This window comes from Cyprinus carpio, chromosome A21 (assembly GCF_018340385.1).
Source record: "Cyprinus carpio isolate SPL01 chromosome A21, ASM1834038v1, whole genome shotgun sequence".
Classification (NCBI taxonomy): Eukaryota; Metazoa; Chordata; class Actinopteri; order Cypriniformes; family Cyprinidae; genus Cyprinus; species Cyprinus carpio.
In genome coordinates, this window is record NC_056592.1 from 7,978,880 (window position 1) to 8,006,046 (window position 27,167).

A 27,167-nucleotide genomic window follows, 5' to 3' on the forward strand; every position below is an offset into this window, starting at 1 on the left:
TTTCAGTGAACAATTCTTAAAAATAACTATTTTTATTAGTCTGACAATTATTTTATTAGAAAAGATTTTTCCACTATAAAAGAACCTTTTCCATACTGAAAAGTTCTAAGATTCTTGATTGTGCAATGGAACCCTTTACCACTGCATAAAAGGTTCTTTAGTGCAAAACTTTTTTTTTTGGCAAAATGGCTCTTTTATTCACTATGAAAAGCCCCTTTTAGAATCTCATTTTTAAGAGTTAACAACTCTACATGAAACACTTCTACATGAAACACTGTCTTATTCCATATTTTTCTTTTTCTAACTACATGTAGAACAACCCCTACAGCTAACATATATGACCATAATACAACCAATAAAACCGTTCAAAGAGGGCTGTCAATCAGACTTCTATTGTAACAAAAATAAGATTAAATAAAACTAATAAAATAATCACAATTTAAGTACAAATCAGAAGGCATAAACATTTTTTTGAACGCATAAATTTTAAAATAATTCATCATACTAAATTAACATGTTCACTGATATCCCTAGTTAGCAAGAACATTAAAAGTAAGACCTCTATCAATGAGTGAACTGGCCAAACCAGCAGCTCTACCCTAAAAAACACACTGAGGTATCAAACAGCCAGAGTTTGCAGGGATGACTATGTCATGGCAACAGGAAAAAGAATTGATTTCATCTAAGCTCCCAAAGTCTCTGCTTAGCCATAGATGAAAGCAGTGCAGCACACACAAAACCACACATTTCTGACCTAAATACACACCGACAGAGGCACACAGCCAAAGCTTGCAGCCGGCGGTCTCATTAAGGAAAGGAGGATCTTCAGTCAAAACTGTTAATCTTAATCACACATTGTGGAAAAAACAGCAGCTACAGACTCAACTCAATGTGTGTAAACTTGTCTGATACCAAATCTTACAATACCATCATAAAAACTCCTTAACCTACGCAAATTAAATTTCACACTGTGATTGGCTGCTTTTTGTTACTTTCTACCCAATAAAAGGAGTTTAAGTCGGCCATTATTTACAATATATACAAGTACGTCTTCATTTTCATGGATTCGCTCTTTGCTATTTTATTATGTTATGCTTATGTTACCTCATTATGTTTATATGCCCATTAAATTCAAGGCATTAGGTCATGCAGAAGTTGCCTAGCAACCTTCCACTCATGTCCAGTCAAGTAACTTAATAAATATTCATGAAAGACACCTTTACAATAATATGATTTTTTAATTTGTCAGTTGATTGACACATATTTAATGTCTTCCTATTAGCCAGTAAGGTAATTCCCGTGGGCAAACATAATTAATATTCAGCAACTCACATCACTGTTAAGGTCTTAGAAAAAATAGAATGTGCTCTTTACATTTACGCATTTGGCAGACACTTTTATTTAAAAGCAACTTGTATTGCATTCGAGTTCGGATTTCATAAAAAAAAAAAAAATCTTAATTTGTGTTCCGAAGATGAACGAAAGTCTTACTGGTTTGGAATGCCATGAGGGTGAGTAATTAATGACAGAATTTTCATTTTTGGGTGAACTATCTCTATAAACATAAAGCCACATTAACACAACTGAAAACAGTCTGATTACTGCAACTGTGAATTTAGATCACTTCAACGTTAAAATGCACACATGCAATATCAATTTAAAGCTGAGAATGGGTCCATTAGCATAAGATTGATTTATGGAGATCACAGGTCAACGATTACCTAAAGCATGCATGCATTCTACCATACAGATAATATGAGGAATCCTGTCTCCTTTCTACTATAAACATTATCTATCATATGCTTACAAAATTTGTATTAGCCTGCAGCATGCGTGGGAGAAATACAGAAAGGCCCTGGAGCACTTACAGGCAGATGTATTCATAAAAACCCTCTTATTCTAATTCAATTCACTGGAACGCTCCTTATTTTCAATAACGCACAGCTGCACAGTTAAGTCGATCTTGCCTCTCAATCCATTAAGGATGACCAGTGAGTTTAATAAGCAGTAATGACAGTCAAACAAGTACCATAATGGATTTGCAGCATCACACACACCATTAGAGACAGTATACACATGACAACAAATAAAGTTAAAAAGAAAAGAAAATATGCCAAAAAAAAAAAAAAAATGATGGGAATGGAAATTAATAACCCTAATTATTCATTTCCTTCTTGACATCTTTTTTAAATCACCATGACTAATTGACTGGTAAATATATCAAGATGTCATTTTCTGGCAATCAGCGGTCAAGATTGGCGTCATTTGCTGTTTACAGTCTGAAACCAGTCACTAATAAACTTGGATTAGCCCGAATACACACAGCGATGTTAAAGCTGAAGTGTATAATTGGCTTTACCAAATGGATTTCCAAAAATAATTTGGTAAATAATTTTCCATTAGGCATCAAACATATAGTCCTGCCGTAAACACAAACTACTGGCTGAGTGCATAATTTAGATCAGGGTTTCTCAATAGGCGGCCCGCGGGCCACATCCGGCCCCAGAGAAAATTTTTTGGCCCGCACTAATTTAAAATAATGTGGCATGAAATTTCAAACGCAGCATCAGAAAGCGACATTAACTTACATCGTGTCTACAGAGGATGCAAACTGCGCTATGCAATGCAACAAAAATACAATAGAACTTATTATAATCACTGGATGCGTTGCAGCTCAGTGTGATCTCCCACAGAAAACTGCTGACTCGTGACGTGCAGACACAACGTTCAAATGATTTGTAATGCTTTGTCGCGTCCAGTGTAGATATACGATGTGACCGCAAAAACATGGCAAGTGTGAAGTGCAGAAAAGTGTACACTGAAAATAGATGATTCAAATGTGAATGGACTGAACAGTTTTGAGTGAATGAGTGACCATCTTTATTATGGATGTTGGTTCGCAGTGAGTTCACAGTTTTAACGTAAGTTTGCTTTAGCATAATTTATTTTCAAGATCTGAGGTAAAATATCTATTGTTGTTTTTACTATGGTTATAAAGATCACGCAAAATAATATTCAAACTCACAATATACACTTTTAAAACTGAATAAAGCACATAATCGTTACCTGAGATTATCACTGACATATTTTATGTGTTTTTCCTGCCATGACGTCGCAGAACATAAAAACCATTTCTAAAATAGAATTCCATTTCGCTTATTGTCACGTGTGGCTGTCCCGGGTGGTTAGGACAAAAACTACATTCTAAAAAATAAATCTTAAAACGTCACGTCTGGTTGGGACACACAGTGTTACAGTCTGATCCCCCCAAAAAAAACGAAGTATAAAAATATTAATGCTGACAGATCTAATAATTGAATCTGCAATTAGGGACAGTAGAGAGAAGAGATCCAGTCTGGAGATGAGCAGGAACAGTTGATTTTCATGGCAGGCATTAAGATCCAGATTTTTTGTTTTTAATATTTAACGGGGGGGAGTTCTGAATATTTATCTTGTGATTTCGTCTTTTGATTATTTAAAAAAAGCAACAATAATATAATAATTGTAACAATAATAATTTAAATATATATATATATATATATATATATATATATATATATATATATTATATAATATATACACACCACACACACACAGAAGGTCAGTGGCCCTTGGCTTGGTTTTTTTGGCAGACTTCGGCCCTCGGCAAAAAATAACTGAGGAACCCTGATTTAGATGGTTGCACATGAAACAGGCTAATGTAAGACTAAAAATACTAATAAATTCTTAAACATTTTTATTTAAATTCCAGCAAAAATTTACAACTACTGTAATCATTAATTTTTATCAACTAATCACTTATTATGAAAAATCTTGAAAATCAAGTCAGATTTAACAGATACAGGGATAGGAGAGACAATTTTAATATTGACATGATTACACACTTTAACTTTAAAGATTAATCAATGATTAATTCGATGTTAATATAATTGATTAAGCTTATCAAGATTTATTAGAGAAAGAATTTAATTTAATATAAATTTTATTTCAATTAATTATTAAGATCAGACTAAACAAAAAAAACAGCCAACTATAGCCCCTTTCACACTGCACGTTGGTCCTGGAAAATTGCTGGATCGCCTTCTGTGTGAACGCAAACACATCCCGGGAGTGATTCCGGGATCAGTCCCGGGATGGGGACCTAGTAACATTGGCGGGTTCAGTCCCGGAACGAGCTCTGTGTGAACAAAAGCCAGAACCAATGCTGTAAAGGGTGTGTCGTAGTGATGACGTACATTATCGTGCGACTCTTTCACCAGGTGTTCTGAAGGCAGATCAACGTTCGCAAAAAAAAAAAATGTGCAAACTGTAATGAAGCATAGATCAGTTAGCTCCTCACTATGAGATCGTTCGCCAGCTTAACTGAAAGTTAACGTGCCTAGCGTTTTCGACTCGTACATTACATGTCACATTCTGATGTCACGTGTCATTATGGGACCTTTACAGGTTGTGTGTGAACTCACGCACATATTCCGGGAAATCACTTTCAGTGTGAAAGGGGCAAAATCTAGCGACCTGGGAACAATTGCCAGGATACATTACCCGTGTATTTTCCGGAATTGCAGTGTGAAAGGGGCTTATGAAAATTCTTCAAAATTCAGTCAAATTAAACTGAGAAGCATCCTATATTATATCTGCTAAAAAAACAGCTGCCAAATCTCTCTATAGCACATCAGTGTTAAACTAGAGCAAGGATCAGCATAAACTGCTTCTGAGTTGACTGCACAAAACCTCTACTGTTTACTAATTGCCCTTATATTACACTCTTTACACTGTTCTGAATTGCCTTATTGAATTACCATTCAACTGAATGGCATTATTGTATTGTACTGCACTGTTTCTACATTACTAAAAGAGGACCATAAGGGCATTAATCTGCCTACTGCACTGACTAATAATATGTCATTCATTAAGCTGGGGTTTTTTTTTTTCTTGAAAAAATTATATTTTAGGCTTTGCATCCATATTACAATTGTTTTATCCTACCGGTACAAAAGAAACCATCAGTCACAGAAGTTACACAGCAGAACGGTTGGTAAAACACTACATTTCTCTCAAAATCCATACACTGCATTTGGAATACAGATGATTCAAATCAAGGCTCTCTCACTGAAAATGTGCGAAATTAATGAACAGAAATATACGGGGGTGAATCAGTGATGCAGAATCCGCAAAAGTGGCCTTGGAGAAGAGCCACCAAGTATTAACAACCTTGGAAATTATGAAACGTGATTATTTAAGTTGGTAAACATCATCAATTTTCTCAAACAAAATGAGTAGTTAATGAGATGCTTAATATGCCATATTGTTTTATCAGCATCTCATAAACATGCAAAACCATTTGTCAGTATCAAAAGACAATGTCCTATGCATACTCAGAAGCTGTTCACACAGGACGAGGCTGTTCCTGTAATAAATGTATTTTAAAAGAATAATTTGCCTAAAAATGTAATTTAGCTGGCATTTGATTCACCCTAAGGCCATCCAAACTGTAGGCGGGGCTAATTTTGTAGAAATTAGAGAAATTTAGCATTACATCACTTGCTCACCAAGTGCATTTCAGCAAAATGTAGTTTTTTGGGTGAACTATTCTTTTAAGTGACCTCAGATAACAGCATCTGCTCAGTGAATATACTTCAGTGTTATTAGGAATGAATTTAAAAGAAACAAAAAACAGTGTGCGAGAGAGGAAAGAAAGGAGAAAGTAAAAAGAAAGACAACAACGCATGAAACTACCTCCTGCACGCTCAGACCTTCTTTCTGCATGAAGTAGTGCTTTTTGAACTCGTAATAGGAGTTGTACTGGTGCCAGGACTGCAGGAAGTCAAACCTTTAAGGTGCAGAAGACACACACATACACACAGAGAGAGGATTATAGTTATTGCATATTACAGTGATCTAACAGGAGTGGTGAGACCTTCGTATCTGAAGGGTGGCTGTAACGAGCCAAAGCAAAATTGCTTACCGCGGGTCATTCTTGGCACGCACACTGCTCTCGAATTTCACCCCGTTTCTGGCCACATACTCCGCTAGTTTGTCAATGACAGGCTGGATGTCAGGAGGCGGGGGGATGATGGCTGCGACAGGGGGAGCAGCCGCCGGCACCGTCGGTGCAACGGTGGTTTGAGGAGGTCGAGAACTGATGGACAAAAAGAAAAATAAAGAAAAATATAGGATTTTTGAAAATGTCAAGTTCTGCAGAAAGCAAAGACAGTATGGTGCACACCTGGAAGTTGGAGGGGCAGCAGGAGTGGAATGTGAGAGCGGAGCAGACGCAGGAGCTGACACCGTGACTGGACCTGCAGCAGGGGCTGATGGGATTGCAGCCGCAGGATCCAACAAAGGTGTAGTGCCAGGGGGAGGAGGAGGACCAGATGCAGGAGGAGCCGGCATCATGCCAGTGGGCAGCGAGGTGTAATAAGCGCTGGCATCAATCCCAGGAGGCGGCGGGGCAAGGCAGTATGTTCCGTCAGGCAGCATACAGTAGCCATAGTACATTGCTGCCACATTAGTTGTGTGAAATAAACACACACACACAAAAACACACACACAGAGTTACTAAATCAGATGCACATCCAACACAGGTACTTGAAACTGTATAACAATATAAAAAGTTTTTTTAAAATGTCACCATCTTTGTCACCAAAAAAAAAAAAAACATTAAAAAAAACGATATTGTGAAATACTGTGAAAAATTAACTGTTTCTTATTTGAATACATTTAAAAATGTACAGCTTAAAGATGAATTTTCAGCAACCATAACCCCAGTCTTCAGTGCCACATGATCCTTCAGAAATCACTCTAATAAAAAAAAAAAAAAAAAAATTGCTGCTTAATGTTTTGTGGAAAACATGAGATTTTTTTTTTTCTGGGTTTGTTCATGAATAAAAAGTTAGAAAGAGCTGAATTTACTTGAAACAGAAATCTTTTGGAACATTATATATCTTTACTGTCACTTTTTATCAGTTTAATGCATTTTTGCTAAATAAAATATTAATTTCGTTTAAAAAAATATAGATTGGTAGTGAATTTATTTAACAATTTTTATATATAATTATTGTATGACTCATTTTAATAATTCTGAGTCAAAACCCTTTTTCTCTGCCCCATTTGAAATGTAAAGGCAGAGCTTCATTCAAAGTTTTACTTATTATTTTTGCCGACATTTGTCGAGCTCTGCATTAAACATCATCAAAAGCATTTCTGCTTTGTTTAAACAGCTGGGAGAGTACACTGAAGAACTGTTGACGCAAATTAGGAAGTAAAATAATCTACATTTGGATCACTGTCCGCATAATTAAATTTCCTTTTCAAGTAGAAGATAAAAAGCCAGCTGAAGAAAAAAATTGCATTTGTTTGTTCTGCTCCACCACAAATAATTAGGATCAAATTGTCCTCATGTTGAGATGGCAAGCATGTAAAGACATACAGTTCTTGAAAAACACTTAATAAAGCCTAATTACAGTCAAGCACTGCTCCTACCCTTCAGTCAGCTGTTACAATGGCAAAAAGAAGCATTAAACAAAGCAGCTTACTAGGAAACCAAAGCAAACAGAGCCGTGAGTTCAAGCTCTGTTCTATTATGCAAATACAGACAATATCTGTTACATGCATTTTTTTTTTTTTTACGGTTTAAAGGTTGAGATGAACCTGCAGCACTCTGACAATGACGAAACACTACAAAAGAAACAATAAAGAAATTTAAAAGCTAGAGAAAATTAATGCAATGCCAACTGCTGGGTACTTTTGAAGACAGGGCTGTTCAGGACCTAGAAGAGACCAATAGTCCTGTTCGTTTAGGCGACTTTAGCATTCTGTCTGACTGCAGCCACACATCAAAGAGAGCTGAAAGAGGAAGGGGGAGGGAGGAGAGGAATGGCAGGATCTGGATACATTTACTTCATGACTGACTGGGATGTGTGAATGGGCATGTGAGTGTTGGGAGAAAAAGAAAGAGAGAGGAACTGGGTGAAAAAAAAAAATTATATATATATATATATATATATATATATATATATATATAATATATTATATATATATATATATATATATATATAATGCAGAAAAATATTAAAACATTAACATTTAACTATAATATTTATTTAAATATACTAGTACATAAAATATATTTAAGTAAATAAAACATTTAAATAAAAATAATTTTTGGAAGTTTGGATGTGGAAGTCACAGTTTCATCAAATACCTGCAATTAGATCTAATAATCATGAATGGATGATAATGAAATAATTTTGACAGGCCCGTTAACATCGGAGCACATCATAACCATATAACTGAATGACATCCCTGCTCAATAAAACCCCCAGCAGAATTCACATATCTCATAAAACATGGGTCCTTACTCCACCTCCAGCTTAGCAGGCTTCATTTTCAATGATGGGATCTAATCGTTTATGACGTCTCCCTGTGGAGATAAAGAGGCAGAGAGCTGTGGAAGATCTGGATACGAGCATGTGCTGCTGGATTTGACTCGAGCGCTATTTAAGAAAGATTAGTCTGAAGAATCAAGAGACACTCCTCAATTCCTCAGGGAACACGTCTCAAACGAAAACAAATTTATGCTTAATCACACAAATAAGTCTGTGAGTGACTTCTCTTCAAGGAATTACGGTGTGAAACTTACAACACACCTCAACTGGCTAAAAGAGGCTGTAACCCAATATTATACTGAGACTGGAACGAAGCATGAAATGTCATAGAAAGGTTAATGGACAAGAGCTAATGGAGTGGGAGTCACAAGAAATGAAAATTTTAGTTCTCGAACAGATTTCAACAATTCAGCAAGGATGTATAAAACTGGTCAAAGGTGACAGTAAATAAAAAAAAAAATTCTCAAATGTGCAAATTGTCTGAAGGATCACATGACTCTATTCAAGAATCCTGAAAAAAAAGTATAGTTTCCAAAACAATATTAAGCAGCGCAACTGTTAAACACAGATTATATTAATTTCTGAGCATCAAATCAGCATATAACAATGATTCTGAAGGATCACATGACCCTGAAGACTAATAATAATATAGACTAAGAATAATAACTGCTGAAAATTTACAAGAATAAATTACATTTATATAAATTCAGATAAGAAACAGTTCATTTTAATTGTACTGTTATTATTTCTCAACATTACTGCATCTACTATTTTTGATCAAATAAATGCAGCACTTCTTTCTAAAAATTTCTTCAAAAACAAATCTTACCGATGTTTTAAATAATAGTGTATACAAAGAGTATGGTAATGAGTAACTTCATTCAAAACTCATTTCAACTGATTCAATGAGAGAGTAATCCGTTTTGGACCAGTGAGTTTATCTTTGACTTGTGAGTGGTCTGATGCGTTTAAAAGAACTGGCTCAGAAGAGTCATTCAACTGTAAGATCCCAACCCAGCCAAAACAATTTCTGCTGCTGTACAGTAAACACTGTCAGTGTAGTTCATTAAGGTGTTCTATAACAATAATACATTAACTCAAATATGCAATTCCTACAGACACGGTTCTAACCACCATCATGACTCATTAAATAAAAACAGATAACTTATTCTACTGGGATTGCAGTTTTGGCAGCAGCTTAGTATAGTAACTGAGCAGTTCAAGGGTCACATCTCCCCACTGTCAACATATTTAATAAACTGCATTAATCATGTGTTCTGAACGGATGCGGATCACCGAGGTCTACTGAACCCTGATGAAATAAGACTGTAACTGTTCTAACGATGTGAAATGGACAGAACGCACTGCTCTTTTCCGCAGAAGAGCAACGTTTTACTGGAGTTATGGGGAGGGCGAGGTCGCCATGGCATGTGGTGTGGTTCCGGAGTGACCTACAGGCAATGCGCAGAGCATTCTGGGATGAATGAGCAGAACAGCGTGAGTGACGCAATAAATCTAGAGTGTGCTTAAGCTATGGCTGTAAATGAGGATATCCAAAAAGGCATGAGGTCTACTAGCCATGCATGTCTCTCAAGCCCGCTGAGTGTGCACTTACATGAGCCCCATGGCATCCTGCCGCCAGTTAACCAAAGAAATCTGCTTTCATAAAGAATTTTTGCGCTTTCGTCGTACCACATGGTTGGATCTCAGGCTGGGGTTGATAGCAACCAGTTTAAATTTATCAAGAAGGGGTAACGAATTCAAACTTGACTCAGGCAGAGAGGGAACAAAGTTTAACCGTACTTCAAATTTTGCGCCAAGCGTCCCTCAAAGACAAATACACAGCAAACCTCAGATACAAGCCAATGCCTTGGAAAAATAACCCTCACATTTGGATAGAGATTATAGGATGACTGTGGTTAAGCCTACAGAACCCCTTTGTCATGCTGTTAATCCTAGAAAATACACATTCGCAGTCAAAGTAGCTTTTCTTTTGAGAAACTGGCCCACTGAAGCGCCTTCGGTCACTGTAATCATGTGGCACTTCCCTCAAGAAACCAGTAGAGCTCCTCCAGTGAGGCTAATTGAGACAAATCAGCAGTCCCAGCTTGAGTGTCTCACCAGTTAAGTGCTAAATTCTCTATTTCCAATAAAAGGCGAACTGTTTGTTCCCCACAGCACCTTAAATCCTTGCGAGTTAAAGTAAGAGTACCAGCTAACAGAAAATGGAAGTTTTAGCACCATGGGATTCTGGAGGACAAAAACCTGTTATTCTCTTAGGTCAAAATAAATCTGCTGGCACTTGCCATCATAATTTGGATGGGCAGTTCCAAGTGTTTTATTTATTTTTTTCTCTGTATGAACAAGTGCAAGGATAAAGCTCTGAATACGTAGAAGGGCAATCAATAAATCAATAATTATCATTTTTGTCATAATCGTCCTAAGGTCCTCTTACTTATTATCAGTTCAACACTTAGAACTGCCCAGACAAATAATAGAAAGAAAGAAAAAGAAAAAGAAAAAGAAAAAGAAAAAGAAAGCGAAAGAAAGAAAGAAGTACTTAAGTACTTAAATTACTAAAACTATGCTGAAATAAACTAAAGCCAAATGTAAAAAAAAAAAAAAAATGTAAATAAAAAAAAAAGATGTTGTTACTGATAGACTAATTTGAGCACTTCTGGTTCACCACTGAATTCAAGCACACATCGAACATGTCTGTGATTGGCTATGGTGTTCAGAAGCTGCAAAAATCAGAGAATGTAGTGAGAATCAGTTCAAGTACTGAAAGAAAAACTGCCTTTTACATTGTAAAGTTGTTGAATTAGAACTGACTAAAGATAAGGAGGGCACGATGGGCAGTCTGCCCACTTTAGTACTTAATTAAATGAACTTTACTTGCATTGAAGGGTCAGCTTCATTGCCATGTACACTCAAGGACACCCTGAAAATCAATCATCCTAAAAATAATTCAATGATTTGCCACAGTCTTTAAAGAGCTGGAATTGTAGTCCTCACCCACTTCCATTAAAAGGCTCTTCTCAAGAGGACATATGTCTTTGTTCATCAGCATGAGACACGCCAAGAACGACTGACCTCATCCAAAAAAGACAAACAGAACTCCATCATGCTACAGTTTCAGATCGTGTCAAGCTTTATGGTGCATTTTAAGTTTCAGCTCCCTGCAAATGTCAGGCCCATTTATGTTCGCCATGTGTTAAAACACAATTCTGTTCTTTCTGCAGAGCAGCCAAAATGATTAACGGTACACGACGCAGGTGAAATATTATAAAGCATGTCATAAAAGTGCATACAGAAATTTCCATGAATAAGTTAGAGTGAGTAAAGGAAAAAAATTTCTCTAAGTATGCACATTGTGCCTGAACTTGAAAGGGTGTTTGTTTTTTTTTTTTTACTAATCATATTATTATAATTTTTTCATAACCAAGTCATGTTAATTATTGTCATAGCTTTAATTATTATTGTTGTTATGCACAGTGCTGCACAATTTGCATGATATGCATGGTTTTTGGATTTTTTGAACTTCTTTATTATTGTGATTATTAGTGTACTTTATTATTGCGCTGGTCTGACCTGTGCTTTTTCTGAGCACCGCATACACCCGAAGCGCACACGCTAAAGTCTGTCAAACAGTCGCTGAACTATTGAACTAAGTTATCTTTTGCCTAATACTGTCAAAACACACAAGGTTTACATGTAGATGCAGTTGGTTAGGTCTAAAATTAAAGTAAACAGTTGAGAGAAAAACGTATATGTGCCTGTATATTAGATGCGTGCAGGTCTTAAAGGGACAGTAGACCTATTAAAAATGTGACTGTCATTAAAGGGATAGATCACCCTAAAATTTCATTTGTCATTATTTACTCACGGTCATGTTGTCCCAAACCTGTATTAATTTCTTTCTTGTGCTGAACACAAAAAAATCTTTGCTGAATAAGGTGTTAACGAAACAGTTGCTGGTCCACATTGAATTTGATAGTAGCAAAAAATACTGTGGACCAGCAACTGTTTGGTTTTCCACGTTCCTCAAAATAGCATTTATGTTCAGAAGAAGAAACTCATTCAGGTTTAAAACAACTTTTGAGTGAGTAAATGGTGGTATAAAAATAAAACACCATGACATAATTGACAGAATTTTTATTTTTGGGTGAACTATTCCTTTAACGTTAATAAAACAACAAAACACAGAGAAAATTTACTCGCTGCTCTTGACTGAAGAAATTTAGGAAGGAATCAGTTTATATAGTGTTTTATTTTTATATTTGTTCATTCAATTTCTTGGATGCTCCTGCTAAATACACCTATTGTACCTGAAATTAAAGCACTGTTTGTTTTATTTGTATAGTTTTTGGTGTATTGTATGTTATCTTTTGTCATTCTTTATCTTTGTTATTAAAAAATAAGAACAAAGATTTTTATCTTTGCCCTCCATTGGCCTAAATATCTGCCATTCTTTTTCTTTTTTTTTTTTTGGTACCTTAAAAGGATTTGGCTTTATAATAGAGAAATTAGTTTGTAGCTGTAATGCTCAGACAACTTTCAATATCGTAAAACCAACCATGACAAGAGAATCTGTGATAAAATCAGAATCGTGATATTTTCTATAAAAAAAAAAACGTTGATGATATTTTGACATTTTTTTTTCCATATTGCCCAACCCTAATTATTATTATTTTATTATTATTATTATTATTATTATTATGTGCACATGGCTGCACAATAAATAAAAACAAACAAACAAAGAAATAAATCATCATCATCATGATTCTGATTTTATATTTTATCAACTGTGCATCTTTGAGCTCTTCTAGCTTCTAAAATGTTGCTCCAGGACCTTTTTTAAACCATATAGATCACATGTTGATTTGCCATTATACTCACGGTCAGATGAATATTCTGTCTGCGTGGTTATTGCCGGCAACTGATGCTCTTCCTCTGCTTTGGTCGCCATTGCTGCAGCACCATTATTCTCCTGCTGGACTTTTCGAACGAGCGCAGCCAGCGGGTGATCTGGATCAATGACCTGCAGAGGCTATAACACATGAAAACATTAAGGTCAATGGGGGCTGTGCAATATTTCCTTCAGTATATATATCCCACCCACAAAACATGTGTAAAGCTGGTTTAAACAAAACAGATTCATGTGCTTGTAAAAACACCATATGAAAGAAATAAGTCAATTAATCAGGTTTTAAATCTACACAGAGCTTGTGTGGCCCCTTAGAAGTAATTCATTGCAGCACACTGTTTAGTAGTTTTTTTCAAATGGCTCTGTGGCAGATCCTTCCAAGCTTCACGCAGAGTGTTTGGCTGCGTTTAGGTCTTTCCCTTGTCCATGTGATCAGACAGAGCTCCAATTGTGTATTATAAAACCATAATAACAATATATCTGACATATTGGGACGTCACTATGAACCAAAGATTTCAAGTCTGCACTCATCTCTCCTCAGTACTTCCTGCCACTGGATGTCACTCCATGCTTTATAGACTTTTGCATGCTGTCATCACTTCTGCTTGTTGCCGTCCTGCATGAACGGTTTCTTTCTCTACCCTGTTAGACCACTTTGTTTTCGATGACGTGCTGAACATGCACTTTACTGGATTCCCTTCTGTCCCCTAAGGAGGTGACCTTTTAAGTACCGTTCACCAGACGCAGCTTTTTCAGTCTTCCAGTGCATTTTCTGTCTCTAGTCTCTACAAATGTAGGTATTATGACGCCATGCCTTTAAAATCCAATATGCTGGACTGTTGCTTACTGAATGACAAACTTTTATTTTAGGATACAACATAAGGGTGAGGACATGATGACGGAATTTTCATTTTTGGATGACAAGCTTTTGCAGCTGAAGCTGAAGTACTGCTTTTCCCACCACCAGGTGTGCAATAGTTCAAGTAAGAGCTCTTGAATATTCATCACATCAGCAGAAATAACGTTCAGTCAAGGGTCATATTTCAAGCTTAATTGAATGAACCCTTTGGGCAAAAAGGTCTACCCTCAGGGTATGAATCTGGCTTCATACCTTACATTTCCGATTCATACAGACTAAAGAAAATGTATGAGAAAGGACAAAAGTATTCATATGAAAATCTTTATAGGACCAAGCTCTAAATCAGTAAAAGGAATAAAGCAACAGTTTGTTGATCTTGTGTTTTTATGTATGCTTTACAAACCTAAACATCTGCTTTTTTTTGATATATTGAACATTCACATTGCAATCTCTGATTATTTAAATATGTCAAGGAAGTCATTTAGCTGGCTAATATAAATGAGGTCTTGTGGAAACTGCGAAAATGATTTGTGATAGCCTTCAGTAATCTTCTTATTTAAAATGGGTTGAAAATTATAAACAAACAACCATATGCCATAATATTTCCAGCAAGTCTGTTTATGAATTTATAGCTGTCCTGGAATTTCATTAGAACTGTATAATTTCTTGCTAATTTAAAACCTAACAAATGTTATAAATGTAGATGCTATAACATTTATTAAAAATAATTACATTATGATACAACTTTTATATTATAAATATATTATATTATAAATATGATTACATCACATAGATAACTTTCAAATTTTATGAAAAATACATATATACAGTATTTCTTAGAAAAACAATGTTACAATGCTGCATTAATATGCTACAATGTTATGGAAAATATTTTAATCATTCAATGAGATATATATTTATATATAAAAGCAGCACAAGTCAAAATCTAAACTACTAGCCTGACCAGACCAAAAAAAAAAAAACATAAAAGATAAGATTTTATTTATGTTTTCACATTGATTCAGGTACTTTTAAATGCCCTGCAAAATGCAAACTTGATAAAGCTGCCTGTGTCATTAAAAATGCATGAATGGTTATTTGAGCTGCTATTAAGTTATCAATCCACCATAACATGTGGGGGGCATTAATCCTGTTCTCTGGAAGAACCAGAACACACAGGTTGACTAAGCTACAGAAAAACATGACACGCAGAGGGATCTCAAGCGCAAGAGCTGAGATGAATGTTCAACAGTCACTCTTCCTTTAGCATCAGAAAAACTTAGTCTAATAATTTTCTGACAATTCTGGCAGTATTTGACTGTAATAACCACGAATTAGCTCCTTTAAATAAATCAGATGAGTCTTGCAAAAAAAAAAAAAAAGTTTATATAAAGTTCATGATTGAAACGCAAACTTTATATGTCAAGGCGAGAGCTGAAGACATCTATTAAGAAGCCAAAACAGATAACATTAGCTTATTTTACAAGCTTTTATCTCTAATGTATCTCTGTGACACTCCAAAAATGACAGAGCAACTCAGATTAAACATTTAGAATATTAGATGAAGAAATCAAAGATATAAACATCTGATGAAAACTTCATATTCTTATTTGAACAAATATATAAAAAGGGAACACTCTGATGTCAGATGCTTTCATATCAGGCCCAGTTCTGCCAAGAAATATAACAACTTAAGAGCAATTTGACATTGATTTTGAAATTTATCGCTTTGAACACTTATCCATCTAAAAAAAAAAAAATAAAGTATGTTTAAGCACAGTATGCATAGCAGGGGGGTAAATAACATGTCATTGCTCTTTTAGCTATTAAGACATATGATTAAAAAATGTGATTCAGGGTACACGGTACATAATCACAGCCTGAAAACCATCAAAAGTGCATATTATTATTCCTAAGCAGCATGGGGTATGTTTTGAGCCCATACCTTCATTATTTCCTCCCAGACGAGAGCTCCTCTTGGATGCAAACAAACTTGGGTGCAGGTAGTTTCCTTCCCCATCATCATCATCATCGTCATCGTCATTAGAATCGTCTGACTTTGATTCTGTTTCAAAAGGGGCAATTGACTGGATTGTTAACTGACTTCAGAAATCCAATTTGTTCATTTCTCTTTATTAATTTAAAAACAACTGATTCAATTCAACTTGTTAAATTTACAATGTATACGATATATACTACTACTCCAGTCTTCAGTGTCACATGATCCTTCAGAAATCATTCTAATATGCGGATTTGGTGCTCAAATTCTTATTATCTTCTTATTATTAATGTTAAAAACGGTTGTGCTTGCTTAACACTTCTGAGGAAACGGTGATACTTTTTTCAGCATTTATAAGATTTTTTTTTTGTAACAATCTGAATGTCTTTGGGAGCAGTCGTGACATAACAGTTGTAACCCAAAGGTCGCGGGTTCGAGTCTCAATACTGGCAGGAATTGTAGGTGAGGGAAGTGAATACACAGCGCTCTCTTACACCTTCAAACTGCTCCCCAGGCACCGCAACAAAAAATGCCTGCCTACTCACTGCTGTGTGTGTGCACTTGGATAGCACAAATTCCGAAATAAAGGTGGCCAAAATTTTATGTCAAATTAATAAACTGTAACACGTGAAAAGATTACCCTGTTGCTGGTCCTGCTTGCCCTCTGATGCCGGTGTGTATCTCCCCTCCTTCATAGCTCGTAAAATATGTTTGTAGTAAGGGTTCAGGTAGTGGTCGAACCGCAAGAAATCAAACTGGGAGTTCCCAGCCTGCTTTGCCTTCAGCACAATTTCAAATTGAGCCCCCTGCTTGCATACAAAGATGGCGGTGCGCTCAATAATAGCGTGCGTCTTGGTGGTAGCAGGCTGAAATAGATGGCAAAGAAACAGGGTAAACAAGACTGAAATTCTGATTAAGCTTATAAGAGAATATGCCATTTTAAAAAATAAAGATTAGAAAATTTGTATAGGGAAAAATGGGTATAGAACATTTATCATCAATGACTCCGGGTACAGGATTTTCTAGCTATTGCAGTTCACACACAAACCAATTTATGTGTGAGTGTGGGCTGGGCGCGCCATGAATCTAACCAGGGATGTCATTTATTCATTTCTAGCTACACATGCAGATTTAAAATAGTCACACATCTTTCAAGCTGCAGACAAAATCATATTCATGTGCTGAGCTGATTTATGGCCATGCCTTATTTTAAATGACAAATGGCACCAATAGCGCTCCAAATGACACACATCCTTCATTAGACGGAAGCATGAATATTTGTATGAGAAGAACTTTTCGAAGGGCTGCGCTTTAGCTCCAATGTCCAGGTAAACAGAGAATCTATTGCTTTCAAAGCCCCAGAGACCAAGAGAGTCAAATAATGAATTGCTAATTTGAAGATAAACAACCCAACGTTTGTCTTCAAAATCGGATTCTTTGTTGCTTCAAGCTATGTGCTGTACAATAAGCAAGGTAATCAGAGCAGCTGAAGATTAATAATTCACAAGGCTCCTTCAAAGAACTTCTCAGACTCGAAACTAATTGGGGTTTCCAAGCCTGAGAAACTGAAGGTTTCAACTAATTCTCCAACCTTGAGACAAATATCACTCCCTCCACCAAAAAAAAGTGCTGGTTGGGGTATGTGGCAAGTGGCTCACTGGATGATGAAGTATTTACATTGCTATATTTCCAGTAGGCCTTGGTGGGAAAGCACTGACAAATCCCCGGTTTAAGAGGATAAAGGAGGACTCGCAGCTGTGGCCCATCGAGACTCCTGAGCTTTTTAGAGAAGTTATAATTTGGTGGGATCAACGTGCTTTCAGCTACAGGCACTGTAAAAATGATCAGTGATTGTGTGGCTCCCAAACGAGGAATCCTGTGGAGATAAATGCCATTGTCTGGTTTGTATAGATTGATGTTTACATCCCACCGTGTGCACTCTGGTTACACAAAGGAAGATCTTTATAGCTCAATCAAAATCAGAAACTTCTGAATAGAAAGGAACAGAGAATAGAGTCTTAACTTGCCACACAGTCATAAATGACCTCTTGCAGAGTGCAAATCAACAATCTTTCGGATTAAGTTATGAGACATCCAACAATAGAAATGCAAATCAAATACGGATTCAATCAAAATATGCAGGTAATGGTGATTACAAGTAGGGATGCACAATACATACTTTCTTCTGCTCAACACAAAAGATATGCTATTACAAAATATTCATTTTTGAGTGAACCACCCCTTTAATTGATCTGCATTGCCGATATTGGATATCTAATAGTGTGTGCTCATTTCCCAGATTCTTAATCGTCACTTAACTCACTTAAAAGTTAATCTTCAAAAATAGTGTTATATGTAATCTTTAGCAAATCTCTAAATGAATATCCATTTGGGGCTCTTCAATATAATGCTGTGATGCCTAAATTCAATTATAGCATTTAAAATAAATGATTTAGCTTAAAGTCTGCTATATTTAATCTTCAGCAAATCTCCAAATGAATATCCTTTTTCATGCTGTACGTTGTGACGCCTAATTCACTTATAGCATTAAAAAATGATTGATTTTAGTTTTTAGTGCATTATTTTAATTTATTTAGACAAAATAGTATTAAATCCATAGAAGCCATTGGCCATTTATTTATTAAAGGCTATAAAATGAAAAAAAATTACTGTTTTCTTATGTGTATCGACCCAGAATTTTACTACTGGTGCACCCACGGCTCTAAGGATAAGGGTGAAACTGTGTAAATATAGCTTCATACGTCTGCTCACCAGCTCAACATCGGAAGGGATGAGGAGGCCAGGGGGCCACAAGGGCTCCTCACTCTCTTCCTCCTGCTGTTCTTGATCTGAGAGAAGAGCAAAGGTGGGAATAACGAATGAGCAACATATCATATCAGCAAGGCAAAAGAATCACAAAGAAGCAGAGTTTCTGGAGCAGGAAGAGAATCACACACACACACACACACCCCGATGCAACTATGAAGCTTTTTTTAAACTACAGGGCACTTTAAAAGAACCGGAGGCACTTTAGATTTTATTTTTATAAGTTACTACAACCTTTCTGAGAGAGACCACCACAACCCCGTCAGCTCTGTTTACTACTGCTGCTGCCTCCTAAGGCTACCCTTTCCACCCTCTGCCGTCCACGAATTGGGCCAAGACAGTGCACAGCCAATTAAATGGGAAATAATGATTCAGTGTGAAGGGAAATGGGGGCAGAAGATGGAAACACATTGCTGGTGCATTAGTGTCCAACGATATTTGGGAAATAATGAAATCTAGTAGTTACAAAGTGCCACATTAGTTGCTCTATTAAATCTGTATTTTTTTTTTTGTAATTGATTGTTAAAAGACAACCTAGCAATCTAATCATCTCACATAGTCTCAGAAAGCTCTGAGTAAATGGCATAAGGTCTGAACCTAACTAAAGACTATTTTGGCCCACTTAGAGCCGCACGCTTAGATTCAATGAGATCATCAGAATGGCATCTAAATGACCAACCATGGTTTGTTTTGTTTTTATGATTATTTGTTTATCTTGATACACAAAAGTGACTGGCATAAAACATGGCATTTGGTGGTGTTAATATAACAATTAATTTACAACAAAACATCACTTTTTTTTTATTTTTGTCAAATAAAATGTTCCACAACAGAACTGTATAATGAAAACAAATCATAACATATTGGTTATAATGATATTCCTTAATATTATTATTACTACTTTAAGAAGTACATTCAGTACACACCCAGTAATATATTTATGTCATAAGTTTCTTCTTCAACCATACTTTTATTTGGTGGTTTGTCACAAAGATCTTGAGTTTCAGTGTGTATTTAACTGCAGTTTTCCTGAAATTAAGTGGTGAAAAGCTTTTGAAGTAGGGGTGAAAGACTGGTTAGAGCCCAACCGATTTATCGTTTTGCCGATCTTACTGGCCGATATGAGCCTGTCACAGAAATATCAGTAACGGCAAATATGCTGATACCGACACCTAGGGCTGAAGGGATCCCCCGAATTTGGTGGAGATCCGATGCTGTGTTCGCGAGATAGTGACACCAGCCAACACTTTCACTTCAGTAAGGACTCTTGTTCAGGAAGCCGCATTCAAGCGTTGTCTTATTCGACCGTAAGTGCCCTGCGAAGTCGACTTAACATGATATTCCGCCATGATTCCAGTTCCAAGTGAACGCTCACGTTACATTCAAAGGGCATTAAACTCCGCACAACAATTTAAATTATATTTATTAACAGAGGTATATTAATTCACACTTCTCTATTAAGTTTCATCTGTGTGAAGACAGTAGCCCAAATCCGTGAATGAATGTTCCGAAGTGAAATAAACTTCAACAGAATAAGTTAAATGGAATTGAATAAAGTTGAATAAACATTAACTTCAACTTTACTGTTCAGTGCACTGGTGTCGAACTCATTTTTGGATAATATTTGGATTGGTTTTAATTACGCCTGCATTGAGTTTTGATCATTGCAATAAAAAGGTGTTTGTGTGTTGTATATATATAGATATAAGTGGCTATAGATATATATATATTATAATATATATATATAAGGGAGAGGATATATATATCTAATGATATATATCATATATATTCTGTTTATGTTATATAATGTTTCTATATACAGTATAAATACCAGAGAGACCAACGTCCGTGAGAGAACAAGTAGTTACAACGATGGGAAGTGTCCTAACTTTAGGACTAAGGATGTTACGGTGTATACTATAATATACACAAAAATATCGGGCCGAATATAGTCGTCATCGGCCCCCGATTTTTTTTTTTTTTGAACAAAATTTATATAACTTCCATCACAGTCACAGTAAGAAAAAGACATCAATACTACTAGTTGACTGTGTGTGTGTGTGTGTGTGTGTGTGTGTGTGTGTGTGTGTGTGTGTGTGTGTGTGTCTGTGTAATAAATCAGTGGATAAAGACTTTGCGCCGTGGGCCAAGTCTTGTTATCTGCAGAGTGCTGTTGTGAGCAGGTGTGAATGAGGAGTACAAAAGCATCGAGGGTGATTACTGTTTGTTTTAGAAACTCATTTGTCACCAAATTTCTGCTTGAGACAAGCTCTGGGGACTCAAACTAATTCCAGGCTCCTGTATTTATAAAGCAATCAGCCATGGAGTGTGATGTTTTTGCTAAAACCCTATAGTGGTGCACCGCTGGAGCTTGCTGGTCATTAATAGTGCCTGCTTCGCTCAGTCTTTAAAGGGGTCATATGATGCGATTTCAAATTTTCCATTCTCTTTGGGCAGTGTTACAAGCTCCAAATGCCGCCCAGATGTTCACGCAAAGAAAGAAGGCATGCCTTTATTCTTGTTGTAGTATTGTTGTTGCCGCCGCCAGGTCGTATAGACACTGTGTGTTTCACTGTAATAGCGAAACTACTTTGTTTGGCCTTCCAAAGAGGACATATCCGCTTCGTCATGCCTGAAGCTGATCCGTGCTGGTCGCTAAGGAAATACATCAACTTTGTACTGTGGTTCGCCAAATCGGCTTTCACCGTGGACGAAGCGGCGTCCAGCCAGGGGTCACACATGTAGTTGCTGCAAGCCCAAGGTACGCTCCTTCATAGAATCCGCCTGCCGCACCGTTCTCAAGCCGCCCGCCTCTGCTCACTCTAGACCGCGGCTCACTCTAGGCCTCCAGCCTCGGCTCACTCAAGGCTGCGGTGTGTGACGTTGTTTCATTGAGAAAGCAAAACTACTTTGTTTTTGACTTCCAAAAGAAAACACGACTAGAAATCATGTTTATATCATGTTTATAATGGGTTTTATGTTTTTGTCTCGTCACTCTGGCCGTACAAGGCTTCACAATATGTTAAGAGGCGTAACATTTCCGTCTCAATCTTGAGGCATTCGGCCAATGACAACGCGCTGGATAGCTGGCCAATTAGAGCACACCTTGCTTTTCAGAGAGACGAGCATTGTGAAAATCGTCGCGTTTCAGAAGGCGGGGCATAGAGGAGAAACAATAATGTACAGTATGTGGAAAATAATGTGTTTTTTTTAACCTTCAACCGCATTAAACACATTTCATTACAACCAAATACACAAAATAGTGTTCTTTTTAGCAGCATCATCTGACCCCTTTAAAAAATCTTTGAGCTTTTCAGTGCCTTGAGGCTCAAAAATTATACTTATTTGACCTAAGGGAAATGGCCTCTTTTCATCCCCAAGCATTTTGAAGTTCTTAGGCTAAAGCACGCACAGAAACTTGTCTCATAACCCAAATCTCCTCAGGCAGACTTACAAGCAGCATTTCAAAGTAAGTGCGTGGGTTTTTGAAGTGTGTGGTTACTAGACTTTTACAGATCCCACCTGCTTCTTTGTTGGCCGCATCTTCCTCAGTGGCTGGGAGGGATCCATAGTAGTCAGCGCTGTAACGGAAGGCCACAGCATTGTAGGTGCCTTCATCTGCCAAGGCTTCGCTCAGCCTTTTATACTCCTCCTCTGCAAACAGAAAAAAAAAGATTTACAGGGAAAATCGTAGCATAAAAACTTAATTTCTAAATTAACTGCAGTGCTTATTGTCCTCCAAAATTCCCTTTCGATTTTTCTCCACAATTTTACAGCTGTTGGATTAATGGATTTATGTTAGAAAATATAATGGTTGTTTTAAAAACTGATCCAACTAACAATAAAAGGGCTAATAAAAAAAAAAAACTGATTAAACAACTTATTACTGAACTAACCTAATTCAATAGATATGGCAAATTTTTTCAAATATTTTTTCTATTCTTAGGTAAGGTTTCTATTTTTGTTTTATACACCATTCAAAAGTTTGGTCAGATTTTTAATGTTTTGAAAGTCTCTTACATTCACCAAGGCTGCACAGTGATTTTGATCAAACACACAAAAAACAACAGTAATATTGAGAAAAATTATTAAAAATTTAAAAATAACCATTTTCTGTTTAAATATATTTTAAAAAAGTAAGTTATTCCTGTGATGGCAAAGCTGAATTTCAGCAGCCATTACTCCAGTTTCAGTGTCACATGATCCTTTAGAAATCATTCTAATATGTTCAATTTGGTGGGTCAAGTAACATTTCTCATTAATTATTATTATTCTTATTATTATTCTTATTATTATTATCTATTATTGATTATCAATTTTCTGAAACACCATCATATCTTTTGTAACACACACACACACACACATTATATTTTTATATTACTCATTAAAAATACTACTACTACTACTACTACTAATAAATAAAATTAAATAAACAAAGTGATAGTTCACCCAAAAAGAAAAATTCTGTCATCATTTACTCACCCTCATGTTGTTTCAAACCTGTATCACTTACTTTATTTTACGGAAGATAAATTTCTTACATTTTATATGTAATATTGTATGTTGAATTAAATCATATTTTTCTTTCCAAAGTTACTTTTTGTGATATCTATTTGTAATCACATTTTTTTTTTCTTCTCCTGTAACACAATAACGGTTTTAAATGATCTTTAGTGGTATTTTTTGGTGGAATTAAATAAATTAACCACCACATAAAATAATTAATGGACAAAAAATGGTAATTGACTGACAACATATCTACACATATATATCAACACACACATATAGATACATATACATATACATACATATACATATAGATAGCATATCAATTCCTGGGTGCAAAGCCATCACTACAATACTTACATTTCTCTTACTTACATCTAGATCATCTATAACCAAAAATGAAAACAAGGTATGTGCTGACGACATCGCCAAGTAATCTGTTATGGCCATTTCATTTTTTCACAACCCAACACTAAAACAGTAACCTTGAACCTAGTATCTAAAACTGCAAATACGGTCTAATTTTAGTTTTATCTTTGCCAAAGCTGCAGACCCTCGTATATTCATACTAATCTGCACATCCAAACAGCCACAGAGTTTTCTCATCATTAACGATCTAGGGACAGAATCACAGCTACTAAAACTGCAATAGAGCACAAGGACAGTCCAATATTAAACAATCACAGAATGCTTTATTACAGTTTATAGGATGTTAATGTAGACAGATTGATAAAAGTTTATTGAGGATAGGTCTCCCCCTCAAGGGCGGAACCCACATGAGACTACAGTGAGATAATGACTATGGCGTAAGATTTATAAGAATGACCACTGACAATTTTCTCCATTTTGATTCATCAGAATAGTCTGCCCCTAGCAGACCCGACTAAGAAGTCACAAAACAACATTCTGAAAATGTTTAAAAACATTCCAAACAAATGAAACTGAGATAAAAACCCAATAGTTTCAGCAGCTCTAAAAAGTGATTTGTGAATGAGCCATGATTGATGCCCCTTAATATCAGGTCAGTCATTATACAATAAATGTGCCTCACTGAATTTAAACGGTTTAATTTGATGGGTGTAGTCAAGGGACGAACTTGATTCTGAACAGCGTTCTTGAACATAAACATTCCAGAACAACTTTTAAACCACACAATAACCACATCTAACATAGTACTAGCTAGCCAGTCTGGTGACCTTGTATAACCCCGGACAAGCAACAGAATTTTCACATTCTATGGACTTAACTTATTTTGATTTATACCAAAACAAACTCAGCCATGTCAGTTTTATGCTCTTCACAGTGTACAAAACAAGCACAGGTACCTTTCCCCTATTCTGGAAATCTAATACAATCAAAAAGATATTAGGGGAAAGCACTTAAAGCCTGACCGCACCAGTCTAAAGTCGATAACCATGAAAAGCAGTTTACTGAAGAGCTCTGGTTGTCCATCTAAGCGAAACAAGCTAGATGAATTATTTCCAACTGAAAAGGTCAGTTTTTTTTCCTGTGAATGCCACTATGAAAGGGCCTCTTCATGCTTTTCTACTTTGTTATATACAGTATATGCCTCCCAATGAAACAATCTCTCACAGGGACAAGAAAGACATGTTGTGGTTTCAGAATATGTTTTCTATGGTTAATAAAATAAGTTTATAGTTTGAAAAGTCTAAAACCATCAGTGAAAATGCTTCTATTTTACTTTACTTTTTTTTTTTTATTATTAAATAGGTTAACAGAACCTTGGCAAAAAAAAAAAAAAAAAGTTTATAGTTCAATGAATTCATAGAAAAAAAAAATTTTTTTGCCATTGTGTTATCAGTATTTCAGTATATCTTTCATATTTTATTTATATTTCAGAATTTTTTTATTTTATTTATAAAAAGTATTTATAAGAAATTATATATAGAAGAAAAAGTATTTCAGAATCTCTCAGTAATAGGTTTTTTTTTTTTTGTTGACAAAAACAAACTGAAAAATACGGAAGAGGATTAGGGCCAAGCAATAATAAAAAAAATAAAACCATCTCGAGATTAAAGTCATTATATTGCGAGATTTACAATCTTGAGAATAAACTCATTAAATATCGAGAAAAAAGTCGTTGTGTTTCGAGATTAAACTCGTTAAATTCTCGAGAGAGAAAAAGTCGAAATACAATCTTGAGAAATAAACTCATTAAATATCGAGAATAAAGTCGTTGTAAGTTTGTTTGGAGAAAAAAACACTCGTTAAATTTCGAGAAAAACAAAACGTTTGAAATACAATCTTGAGAATAAACTCATTACATTACATGCCCATTAATGGCAATGCCGTACGGTTTTTAATTTATCATAGCTGTCCAAGTGCCAGAGTGCATTTGGGTGAAAGCCAGCGATAACCTTGCATTTGTCCTCTGGTTGTCATTTCATGTTGGACAAAAGCGAGTAGCCTATATCGCGCAAATTGGGACTGATTTTTTTTTCTTCTAAAAAGACCTAGCTGCTTACAAATTTCTCTTTAAAGAAGAGTTCGTATGCTAATTATATTCTGTCATAAATTAGCTAAAGTTGATAGTATTTCTTTGTTACTGAAAGAAAGTCCTAAAATATAGCTTGACTAAGTGAGCCAACTCTGCCATGTCCTCTATCAGTAGGGCTATACAATGACACTGATCGTTATTCTCTACATTTCATTTCGACTTTTTTTTTTTCTCGAAACACAACGATTTATTCTCGAAATTAATGAGTTTATTTCTCAAGATTGTATTTCGACTTTTTTTCTCGAAATTAATGACTTTAATCTCAAAAAACACAACGAAATCGCTAGACAACGACTTTATTCTCGATATTTAATGAGTTTATTCCTCAAAGATTGTATTTCGACTTTTTTCTCGAACTTTAATGGAGTTTAATCTCGCAATATAATGACTTTAATCTCGAGATGGTTTTATTTTTTTTATTATTGCTTGGCCCTAATCCTCTTCCGTAGAAAAATGTGCATCGTGACAAAAAAAAAATTAAAAAGCACTGTTGATAAAAAAAATATATTTAATGTATATAAAAAGAGAAAAATTAAATTTACTTCATGAAAATATATCTGAAAAAAAAAAAAAAATTTTAAATAAAGCTAGTAAATAATTTATGTTGCACCCAAACATATCCTAAACCAGCAAAAAAAATAAACACATCCCCCTTGAGTCGGAGAGTAAAAATGACAACAACAAAAAAAAGCCAAAATCAGCACGCACTTGAGCTGGGACATTGCGATTCGAATTTGAATAATGCATGAAGATTACTGAGCTGAAAGATCAATGTGCATTTACCTTGCCTGGCCTCCTCTTCCAGCAGATCCGTGTGCATGGCCAGGTACCTTTCCTCATCACACAGAGCATCTATCCTGGCCTCCTCCTCGGACAGCTGGTAATCGTGATTCCACGAGCCTGCGTCATATTCCGAAAGATCATGTAAATGACCGCGGCCATCGTACCTGCAATACGAATCACATGGTTAAAGGCGAGAGGAAATTAACATCGGGATTACATACAAAAACTACTCACCACACTGAAGAAACCCTAAAAGTAAAGCCCAATTTATATTCACATATATGCTTTTGTTTCTCAAAAAATGCTACTTCGCTTACACAAGATTTGCATGAGGAGGTTGTGAGAGACTACTGACTGATCAA

The 27,167-nt window shown here is 35.8% G+C and overlaps 1 protein-coding gene across 1 annotated transcript in view; it reads right to left on the bottom strand.

Annotated features, from left to right (window-relative positions):
• Positions 1-27,167, bottom strand: part of LOC109046206 (splicing factor, suppressor of white-apricot homolog) — a 78,580-nt gene that overhangs the window by 49,633 nt on the left and 1,780 nt on the right. The window contains 10 exon segments of the mRNA XM_042778831.1: positions 5,737-5,830; positions 5,966-6,139; positions 6,227-6,500; positions 13,287-13,437; positions 16,119-16,133; positions 16,135-16,238; positions 16,813-17,038; positions 18,945-19,021; positions 22,521-22,652; positions 26,806-26,969. Coding sequence (XP_042634765.1) covers positions 5,737-5,830; positions 5,966-6,139; positions 6,227-6,500; positions 13,287-13,437; positions 16,119-16,133; positions 16,135-16,238; positions 16,813-17,038; positions 18,945-19,021; positions 22,521-22,652; positions 26,806-26,969 — 1,411 coding nt within the window.